Source organism: Dipteris shenzhenensis, chromosome 16 (assembly GCF_047967505.1).
Source record: "Dipteris shenzhenensis isolate YYH24624 ecotype China chromosome 16, Dip_SZ_1.0, whole genome shotgun sequence".
NCBI lineage: Eukaryota > Viridiplantae > Streptophyta > Polypodiopsida > Gleicheniales > Dipteridaceae > Dipteris > Dipteris shenzhenensis.
In genome coordinates, this window is record NC_141611.1 from 526,755 (window position 1) to 538,352 (window position 11,598).

Here is an 11,598-nt window from a genome sequence, read left to right on the forward strand (position 1 = left end):
TTCAATCTCATCAGTCACTCATAAGGTTGAAAACCATAAACACCATCACCCGTAGCACGGATGGGCACCTATGACATCCCCACCGACATCATCAGCGCCCAATGGTGGGTGTAGAACATCATATAAACATGCCTAGCTTTACTTTGATGCAAAAAATTCACTTGCAGACTTTCCAAACAGTAGACTTTAGTTTCAGCCATGACAAGTGACTGACTGCTACGCAAGGTTTGGTCCCCTTATAGAGTTTTTGCGGTCTTCCTTAATGATTACTAATTTTGAGTCTCAGTTGTAGGACTTGCAGAGTATCAATTGATCGGTTCATTTGTTGTGTGCATAAGAAGGCATATAGATTTGCCAAACATGAATTTGTGAAGGTGAATCTACTTTTTCTCTGGTTTTCAATGCCCCTTGCAATTACTTCTGCACGTTACTCTGAAGATGGCATGAATAGATCAACAATGCCACAATTTTGGTAACAGCACCTCACGTGCTTGCTTGTCTAAGGACCTTACCTCTGCAACTATGTCCTCTAACATCCTATGCACATATCGTTAGTTGCATGCTGCTCCTAAACTCGAAATCTGTCAGTATTGAATGCCATTTTTTATTACAATCATCAGGAAGTTAGAAAATACCCTGAGACTTGGTCTTTATGGAAAGCAGCAGTCAAAAAGTATCCATCCTGTAAATCCACTGCCTTGAAAGTAAACAGATGGAAGCTAACATCCCCTATGTTGATTGAAAAACAGCTGGAGTGCGACTGACAAGTCCCAGAACATCCACAGTTAGAAAGAAGACATTTTCAAACTAATGACAACGCTTCTGATTTGAGGGTAAAATGTGAAAACTGGGAAAGGGATGACATCATGGCAGTACCATGGGTAAGACCTTTGGATCACGCCAACATCATCAGAATTGTCGTGAGCATGCTCCCAGACTCCAACCAAATAGAGAAGAAAAGAAACACAAGTGAGTCTTTCAAATTCAAATACACCTTTAAATGCTGCAATAAATTAACCCAACAATGCCTGAAGCAGAAGATGGCAACAATGGCGGAGTGGAAGAAATTGTGTCGTCATCGTCAGCATCATTGGGCTTCTGAGTGTTTACAAATTCATGGTCCATATGGAGTAAGGCCTCTGACATGTCAAAAACATACAACCATTTAGCATACTCAAATAACTTACCCAGGAGCTGGTGCAAAAATTGCATCCTCATTCCAAAAAACTGTAGAACACCTACAGTTCCAACTCTTTTATATTTCACCATAAAAATGCTACACCCGAGTGCGAGGACTCAAAGAAGGGGCAGGTTTCACAAATAAATCAGTGCTGTAAGCTTTTCTACATCCTGGACAACGGCCATCCTCTAAAGTAATCCTGTGATGACAGAATAAACACAGCTGAAACCCACAAGTGCAAGGGTCAAACGACGAATCGGTACTATCCAGCTCCTCTGTACATATAGGGCACTGCACAGGGGCAGAGGGGGGATTTCGAGTAGTCCTCTGGATGGAAGACCACTGCTGCTGCTGACAACCAGAGTTGGCAGGGAGGCTATATTGTTTGCCGAGGCTGGGAAGGCAAGTTGGCCGGCAGACGTCGTCAGGCCTCCATGCCCTGGCACTGGCACTACGTGCTACTCCAGGACGAAGAGTTGCTTTGTTCCTGTATTCAACCTGCAAACTTCCATGCATCACTTGGGGAATAGAGGCCGTTACAGACTGCGAGTTAAGATGGCCATTTTCCTCCACAATCACTGTCGATTGAGATCGAGGTGCGCTAAAATCTTTCTCACTGGGAGGATTCAGGTCTAGAGCGTCCGCAACTGCCTCCCAATCGTTGTCGGAATCAGGGCCAAGCCGATCTCCGTCTGCTACATTTCCATAGGAGCCATTGTCAAAAGTACAACCGACACGCCCGGGATCAGCCCCCTCCCTCCCTCCTTTATTCTTGCCCTCTGTATCGGAGCCCTCTTTCTCAAATTTACCCACCGACCTGCCTCTGACTCCTCGGGAATCCCTTCCTACTCTAGTGACCTTGCTTTTCGGACTTTTGTCACCACAAGACTTCGGAGATGACTCAGCTTCAGAACAGTCAGACATACAACTATTGGCCGAGGAGTTTGAATCTCCAAATTCAAACCCTGAATTGCCAGACAAATCGTGCTTCGAATTCTCTCTTTCCAAAACCTCGGAGCGTTTGATGCGTAAATGAGAGGGAGATGTTGTATCCGTCCTTTCAGTAGAGTCCAACAAGAGCCATTTCGAATCCATCCCTGCAACCATAACGTGATTCTCCGGAAGCACAACTTCTCCAGGATCGTCCTTATTTTGCTCCACAAGCGGAACCTCAGTGTGTGGCTCCTGGTAGGTTTTACCGTGCTTACTGTTCACTGCGTGCCATCAAAGAGTCGTCATGTGATGTCGCATTTGCATTTCTACCTTTAACACGAAAACAGGCCGCTCTTACAAAATCCGGTGACGACCCCTTTTCGTACAAATAAAATATTTGACCTTCCTTTGTGGGTCTCGTTCACTCACCCTGAGAAAGCCATTGCTCTCGACGCGCATCAAGTTTGCATTGCCTAAGCTTGGCATTCCTATTCACCTGATAAGTTTGTGCGTTAGTAGTTGGCTAGATAGGCGGGATAAAGTGCAAGTGTGGGAAGAACGGTTCGTCGCCTTACCCTTTTCCGCTTGCTTGCGTCCTTAATGTGCGCAGGATCGAGACGAGGGGAATTCACGTCGCAGCAAGAGGTAGGCTTGGCAACTGACTGGGGAACATGAGAGAAAGGGGCATCGGGTAAAGACAGGGCAGAGGGGGAAGCCATGGTAGGGCATGCAAGAGAGAAGAGCTCGAGAATCCAAGTGACTAAAGGAATCAGCGAGAAGAGACGTAAAGGAGCCGGAATCAGAGCAGCTACGATGAAATGGTTATGGAAGGATGGATCGATGGGTTGGAGAGCAGAGGAAACGAAGCGTTGGTGCGGTTGCCCCTTTTTAGTTTATATGGGGTCTGTGAAGAAGACGAGTACCCGTGGCTGAGGCTCGGGACCCGAAGCTGATGAGGCTCGGGCCTCAGATCCATCTACCCGTCCGTCCGCCGTCCTGCAATCATCCCCTCCAACGATTCATACGTGTGTCCGCCCTGACGTTCCGATGGTCGGCTCGGCATGCTGTTGCGGCCGTTGGATGCCGTTCCTCCCGGGGCTTTTTAAAATGCACTATTTTGGAAGAATCTGTTTCTCTCTCTCAATCTGTCAATCTCTCTCTCTATCGGTATCTCTCTTTGCCTACCTCAATAGAACCAAGCTAGTGTCATGCGCCCAATCAAAACCTCCCATGCAACAACATAGTTCTTTGGACAAGCATGAAAGTATAAATATACTTTCATGAAGATCCACGAGCACTTGATTTTTAGGTTCTATCAATGATATAACATTATAGAGACGAGAAACCCGACTTGTCTACGACGAGCTAGCGACTCGCTCTACCAGGTCTAAGACGGGGGCTAGCAACCCGCTCCATCAGGTCTCAAGGTTGGGATCCTAGGATCCCTTTCATTTCAAGGAATACAATTTTATTTATAAATCGCATGCTTCTTAGGAATTTTAAAGTTGGATCTATGCTAATCGTTCTTCAATTGGGAAAGAAGTTTCAAAAGAGATAAAGGCGGCTTGCAAGGGACTTCAACCACTTAGCTTACAATAACTTAACTCTAGCAATCTTTGAATATAGTTGTTTGAAGTCTTTAAAGAAGGCCCATCCTCTTCAAGACACATCCCCTTGGAAGCCTTTTGTGATATGAAACACTACATGATCAAGGCTCGTACTCACGTGATGAAAAAGCTGTCCTTATTGAGGTGCTCAAGAGTAATGTCCTTAGACAACAATGATTCTTGAAGAAGTGGACAAACACTTATTTTCTCTTGAGAGTTTACACTTATAGACTAACACATCTATATATATTTATAGATATATATATAAGGGTTTATACACACACACATAAGATGGAGGGGAAAAGTCTCATTTATTTATTTTTATTTTTCTATATATACACCTCTCTCTCTCTCTCTCTCTCTCTCTCTCTCTCATCCCCTTCTCATCCAACTTAGTCACAACCGTAAATGTTCTCTTTCCTTTGTGATCAACCTCCCTCACCGGTAGAGAAACCTACTGTAGTCAAAAGCACGTTCAATATTATACTCTCTTATGGAGAGATGCAAATCTGAAATTATATGGGAAATTAGGATAGATGTGGGAAGATTGTCTCTGCATAGGGACTCATGTGATTCCTAGGAAGTTGGTCATGGTGAGATCCGGGATACTGGGGCTACCCCTCTCTTGCAAGTTTGTCAACCATAGCTTCCATTGCCTGCTACTTCTCCTACCATTCCTTCTTCCCCCCCCTTTGCTTGGCCAAAGAGGAAACAGATGTAGGTGACTACCACAACAAAGATTTGGTGCTCCTTCTATTCCCCCCACTACTTAGAATATGGAAGAAGAGAACCTCACTAATCAGCTTCTAGCATGTGACATCCCATTTCTTGCATGCTCATCCCAAACTGCACTGTACCTTGACTTTGAGTCCGTTAGAGCACAATGCAAACCATGGATCCTATCCTTGGTCGGCGGCCTTCCTTGAATGCCTCCTACTTTCTTGTCGATAGCCTCATACATTGCGTTGATTGTTGTTTTAACCCAGAAGCCCAACCGAGATATATTGTTTTTATCACCAAGATATTTAGCCTTTGTAATCCTTTAATTACAATAGTTCGCTTTGATCTTATGTCCATAATTGTATAGAGAGAAGGGACCAAACCCCTTGTTTCTATCTAGAGCCTACTCACTCCATCGAAACTAAATGCTGATCTTCGTTCATGTGTGTAGTTTGTTGTTGCTTTGTGTGAGATTATGCTATGTAACCTAGTCATGGTTTTTCCCACATGAGTGGCCCGATTCTTAAACATGAGTGGCCCAACTCTCAAACACTTCTTCCAAGGTAGGAGCATGAATCTCTCTCTCTCTCTCTCTCTCTCTCTCTCCCCCCCCTACATGATCAACAGTTCCCCACTCAATAAAGTCCTACTACTCCACAGCCGCGAATGACAACAAATCCAATTCTTTGAAGTTTCAAACTCATAATTTTGCATGCTACTATTTCATTGCATTAAAATTTTAATTAGCAAGAACAACCGTCTAAATGTTGCAAAGCTCCCATGTACACTCCAACCCAGAAGCTCCTTCCCATGGTGAACCTTCTCTTCCTAGAGAATACGTGTCTGTTTTAGAAAACCTTCAATTAGAGTGAGGGGAGAGAGAAGTGAATGGGCCTCTCATCTTAATTAGCTCGCCTTCCTTTCTAGATTCCACCTTCATGGAGGCCCTTGCTGGATTCGAGTTGTGTTACAATTCCTTTTCACTGGGCATTTTCAGAGAACCTCTTTTTCATGAATGCCTATAATCAGGTAGTCATGCAATTTTGTTTCTAGCTCCCCCTTTTCCTTGAGCAACTCCTCTAATTTCATTTTCTCTTCTGTGGCTGTTATAAGACTTGTTGTTTCCGATCATGAAAAAGAAGAGATGCTCGGCCTTGTTGGGCACAATAACGATTAAGGATAATCGGCAAGGTTCAGTCCCGCCTTGTAGAGTGCACTAGTACCCTAAGATGTAGATAGTATCCAAATACTTGCACATCTACACAATTTAAACGGGATCAAGACACCCGAAGGTTGCTTGGTGCATCTTGAACATCCTCCATAGCTTGTGAGGAGGAAGCGTTCAGATCTCCACTAAGCCTCCATTTCGGCAACTTCTACCTTGAATACAATGTCTTCATCCACGAACTATAAAACAAACATCAACTCCGTAAGATTCTTTTCCGAATTAATAAGAACACAACCACTGGCAAAAATTGGATTTGTCATATTCCACCTTATGGATTGCAATTGTTGCCTTTGTTGCTTTTCATCAAAAATTTGCAAAGTAGCCCCTTTGACACCAGTGCTTTTTGCAATATCGCCTTGTTTGTAGTCTCTTGTGCTTTCAAGATGGCCACAATGGGATTCATCACAGACAACCTCCCCTCTCGCAGGCTCCCCTCACCAAGCAACACCCTGGCCGTCATCCGATGATTGTGCTCAGGTCCTCTCATCAATGGCTTACCAACACATGCTTCCCCTTTGGATCTCCCTATCTCTGCTAATTTACTTGGGGTGTTGACATGCTAGTGCATGCTTTCACTTTCGGGTTTTTTAATTGAATACAAACATCTCCTTTCTTACCTGCAGCTCAAGTTCTATCCAAGTATGTTCGGCACTTTTGGTGCAAATCTTGCTGCCCACCACTACATACAGCTTGCTGTCTAGAGCAGCAAAAGCAAAACCCTTGAGAAATTGAGCAGGCAGCCTTTCCATTGTGGAGCATAGAAATACTAACTCAAAATTGAAGCGGAATCCTACTATTTATCAAAATTTTAAGGAAAAAATCGAATGAGTAAAATAGTGGACATGAGATGCGACACACAGTCCGTTAGGACCCAATCCTCCCAACAAATCTCAGGGGTGGTGATTTATTATTAATTTTGTGATGTCGATATTTTGCAAGTTGAAGTCCACACAAATACATGAATAAGGCAAAACAATAACTGATGCTCGTTGTAGTTTATACAATATTATCACATGGACTACGACCATATGAATAAAGGTGTAGTCATCCTTCAATCTTACATCCATCTTGAATTTCCTTGCTCCCTCGCATCGATAACATGCATTAAACAAGAGGAATGTTGTAAGAATTCAAATTAAAAACAAGAATTTTGGTGAAGTAATTGAAAATATTTATATTATAACATATAATTATTATAACCACACATAGTGTGGGCAGTCCTTCATGAGGGGTGTGAAACATGAAGTCAAAGTGAGTGTTCTAGGTGTGTTTTAATAGTCTAGTGAGTCCTAGACATGTCACGTGTCATATTGGGATTTATCCCATATATACTTTGGCTTTTCAGAGTCTAGTGTCACACTATATAGTGTTGTATTTGTCTAGTGTCACATAAGAGTGGTCTACATCAAGCTTTTCTATCATGTGAGTATTTTGGTTATCATTGCTTTTTGTACCTTCCACTTCCTTTCATTGCTTTCTAGTTCTTCCATTTCTTTTCCATTCCATTTCTCCTACCATGTGCCTTCACATAACTCCATTCACATGATTAGTCCTTTTGATAGTCATTTGATAGTTGCTTATAGGTCTTCAAGGAACTAGAAGAAGGAGCAAAGGAGACAAAGGAGCTAGAAGGAAGGAAGCATAACTTGAACTGGAAATGAAATGGAAGGAAAGGCAAGAACCAAAATGAAATCACTAATATGACCAAAAGCTCCATTGAGTTGATTGATGTGACAAGTGAAAGTACAACACTCATATAGAGTGGACACACACACACACACACACACACACACACTCAAGTACCATATGTATATGGGATAACTCCCAAGATGCCACATGGCACTCTCTCACACAAAGATTCATAAAACTAGTTCTAGTACACACTAGAACACACTTTTTGACTATGATTTCTCAAACATCCCCCCTTAGAGCAAAGAGTGTGAGACCCAACATGTAAGGAGTAAAACGGTCCCCCCTCCACCACAATAGTGCAAAGAGCAAGTCCAACTATCCAACACCTCACGTGTGATAGTCACTTCACAGTTAGCTTGCGACCGACAAAGGTAGACCATCACTCATCACCCCCCCTTACTCTGAACTGGGTAGGATTCTTGGATAGCCATAAGAGTAAACACCCAATACAATTACTTTTTGGGAGACTACCCAGGGCAGAGTACCCTGATTGAATCCAAAGCCACAAATGCATAGATCATTTTAGAGGGACTACTCAAGGCAGTAGAGGACCTTTATTAAATCAATAGGAACACATAGATAGAAAGGGGCCTAAAAGACCCAAACATCGTCCTCCTCCTCAATGGAGAAGCCTGAGACTTGAGATGTAAGCACCTGGATCTCTGCAGGTGCCACTTCTAGTACTTGGTCTTCTGTGACCAAGTTGGAATCATCTTGCTCTTTTGCCTTTTTCTTGAAGTAGTTTGATTCAATGAGACCTTTCCGCTTACAAAACCTGCAAATAACATTTTTATTGGTCTTCCATTTGTTTGTGGAGGCAAGTGCCTGATTAGTAGAATATGTTACAAGGGATTCCTTATTGCGAAGGTCTTTTTCAATAAGTAGGGCTACCATATCATCAAATGTGATAGTGGCAAGCCTTAGCACTTCAAGGGTTTGTTTAAACTAGGAAACCCCTTCCATAATCTTCATAAGAACAACCATCTTGTCCTCATCATCTGGTACACATTTCAAACTTGAGAGTTGATGGACAAGAGATTGCATTTTTGCCAAGTGATTAGCTAGCATATCACTGTCTTTCATTTTCAGTTTGTAGAAATTTGACAAAATATGAAGAGGGGAGAGGAGAAGAGTGGAGATGAGGAGTGAGGGCACAGCTAGAGAGCACACCACAATGACTAACTGTACACTAGATTTAGTTTGAAAATGTAAAATATATACAAACCCATTTAGGGTTAGGGTTAGGGATCCAAACCTTTCCTTTATAGCACTCTATTAGGTTAGTGCTATGCACATATGATTACATGATGGTGCTATGCACACGTGATCACATGATGTTGAGCATGAACTCTCAACACCTTCCCTCAAGATCAACATCATGAAATAGGCCTTCCCTCAAGATGATGATTTTGGGGAATTGAAGAAGGACTGAACATTACATTCTATCACACCCCTTTAATGGGAATGTCCTTCCTCTATGTCAAACCAAGAGCTAGTCGATGTTTCTCAAAAAGCTCTTTACCTAGTGGTTTGGAAAGATGTCTACAACATTCTCTTTGCTATCACAATGTTGCAATGTGATGTCACCAAGTAACACTCTTTCTCTGATGAAGTGCTCTCTGACATCAATGTGCTTTATCCTGGAGTGATATACTGGATTCTTGGCCAATGCTTGAGCCGATTGATTATCATAGTATATTGTTGTTGGCTTTGACTCATCAAAGTAATCTATTTGTGACAATAGTCTTCTAAGCCATATAGCCTCACATGCACCTGTAGTGAGTGCTCTATATTCTGCTTCAGTCGAAGATAAAGAAACACTTGGCTGTTTGTTTGACAACCATGATATAGCACCTTGACCAAGGAAAAATGCATATCCCTGTGTCGATCTCCTAGTCTCATGATCTCTGGCATAGTCACTATCATAGTGTCCATGCAACCTTGGATGACTTCCTCTGTCTTCTATTCCAAACCATCTTGTACCTCTGATGTATCTCAAGACTCTTTTGGCTGCATTCCAGTGAGATTGTTTTGGATTTGCCATAAACTGTGCTAGTGAGCTTACTGAATAACAAATATTTGGCCGAGTGATAGTCAGATATATAAGAGATCCAATGAGCTGCTTGTAGTACCTGTCATTGATTGTAGGCTTTTCTGAATCTTTAGTAAGTTTCAAACTCTGTTCCATGGGAGTGGCTGCAATCTTGCAATCTGCCATATGAAACTTCTTCAGGAGACTGTCAACATACTTGAGCTTACTCATGAATGTGCTATCTGAATCTCTCCAGAACTCAATTCAAAGACAATAGTGCATAAGTCCAAGATAACTCTGCACAGATAAGTCTTGTTTTAGTTTTCTGATGAAGCTATCCTTACATGAATCACCAGCAATTATATGCCTCAAACTGTAGCAAGATAGCTTTGAATGTTGTAGTAGATCACAAGGTGTAGGAGAGCTTCATAGATGATTGGAACATTGGAGCCTAGGTCATAGATTCCTACAAGATGACAAATTTGCAGTAGCAACAGTAACGCATAGGTGCAAACAGAAAGGCAACGGGCAGGAAGGCAGTGAGTAGGAGGTAGCAAGCAGGAAGCGCGGTAGTGCAAGCAGCTAGAGGTAGTGTAGGAAGGCAACAAGTAGGAGGTAGCAAGTAGGAAAAATGGGGTGCAAGGGCAGCACGGGGAGCTAGGAGCAAGAGGCAGAGCAGGAAGGCGACCGGACAGGACGTAGTAGAAAGTTGACAATCAACAACTCTTCTAATTTAGCTAGTAGCAAGTCGATGATGGCAGCTCCTCCAAGTTGGCATCTCGATCTCCATGATGAGGCTAGAGCTTGAGGGAATGCTACCCTTTGGGAGAAGGTAGTGGGCTACCTCACTCCTAAGGTCTTCCCAAGGAAGGGAAAGCTAGAAAGGGGACATGGCTCTGATACCACATGAAGGAACTGAAGAAGGAAGAAAGGAGACAAGGGAGCTAGAAGGAAGGAAGCATAACTTGAACTGGAAATGAAATGAAATGAAATGGAAGGAAAGGCAAGAACCAAAATGAAACTACTTACATGACCAAAAGCTCCACTGATTTGATTGATGTGACAAGTGAAAGTACAACACTCATATAGAGTAGACACACACACACTCAAGTACCATATGTATATGGGAACTCCCAAGATGGCATATGGCACTCTCTCAGACAAAGTCTCATAAAACTAGTTCTACTACACACTAGAACACACTCTTTGACTATGATTTCTCCAACAATAGGCCATCACTTGCATAAGAACACTTTACATGGATCCTCCAATAACTTGTGTAGGATCTTGGATTGGGCATAATTTCTCGTTATCCTTCTACAGTCTTTGGTATCACAAGTAGTCATATGGCATATTGTGCATATCCTTTCATTACCAAAATTTACCGTAGTTTGAGGTGAAGGACATTCATTTTGGTAACGTCCATATTCCTTGCATCTAACACACCACACCATCTAGTTAAGTATGGCTTCCTCTTCCCCCAAGGCAGTTGTGGCAACTCCATCCACTCCCACATCACCTTCACTCTTTGCTACCTCAATGGTCCACAGTTTTCATGCATTTGAACCAATTGATTTGCTAATTGGGTTCTCCATCCCTAAGTTGACCCATTTGTCATTGATTGGTGCCATCATATGATCGATACCCCAATCATGAACCACCTGGCACCTTCTTGTTGTTTCTAATAAAGGCAAGGAAAATAACATGAGCAAGCTATTAAGGTAAATCCAAGGCTTATGGTGACTAGCAAGGGACTCAAATGGAGGCTACCCTTTAAAGACTATATCTGCCAAGCAATTTTTCTATATTCATGAAATAAATGATTGCTTTGAAAAGTTTCTATGATCTTTCGTTTAGTACTAGGTGACAGAGCTTGCATCACCCATCCTTTGATCATACTTCTTTAGGGCCATTGAGTAGCCTAGCCATGAAAACAATATCATTAGACACCATCTTCAAGGAGTTAAGTTTCTAGCATACAAATTTGTCACCTCTAGGTTCCATCGTCCAATTTGCAAATGGTTGTACCGCCAATCAGCTCCACCTTCAAGTGTGGGACGAAACAAGACCACATATGTGTCTAAAGCTCAACCCTCTTGGCTTTGCAAGCATATAAGAAGTGATGAATGTGGTCATCTACATCCTCTATAAGATACCCTCAAAATTGGGTGCCTTGAAATTTATGTTGGCCAAGCATTTTGCTAAA

General features: G+C 42.5%; 1 protein-coding gene across 1 annotated transcript; it reads right to left on the reverse strand.

Annotated features, from left to right (window-relative positions):
• Positions 1-1,044: 1,044 nt before the first annotated feature.
• On the reverse strand, positions 1,045-2,965 carry LOC147892360 (uncharacterized). The gene is made up of 3 exons (XM_087387513.1): positions 2,689-2,965; positions 2,543-2,609; positions 1,045-2,394 (listed from the first exon to the last, which is right to left on the reverse strand). Exons 1-3 carry the CDS (start codon positions 2,830-2,832, stop codon positions 1,277-1,279), a joined length of 1,329 nt encoding a protein of 442 aa, XP_087243639.1. The 5' UTR covers positions 2,833-2,965; the 3' UTR covers positions 1,045-1,276.
• Positions 2,966-11,598: the final 8,633 nt, after the last annotated feature.

What these genes read in the sequence shown, in the direction of transcription:
- LOC147892360 (XM_087387513.1), bottom strand. Translation starts at nt 2,832, where the DNA reads ATGGCTTCCCCCTCTGCCCTGTCTTTACCCGATGCCCCTTTCTCTCAT. An exon ending in ACGCAAGCAAGCGGAAAAGG is followed by an intron (nt 2,610 to 2,688) that starts GTAAGGCGACGA and finishes CAAACTTATCAG; the next exon opens with GTGAATAGGAATGCCAAGCT. An exon ending in AGAGCAATGGCTTTCTCAGG is followed by an intron (nt 2,395 to 2,542) that starts GTGAGTGAACGA and finishes GATGGCACGCAG; the next exon opens with TGAACAGTAAGCACGGTAAA.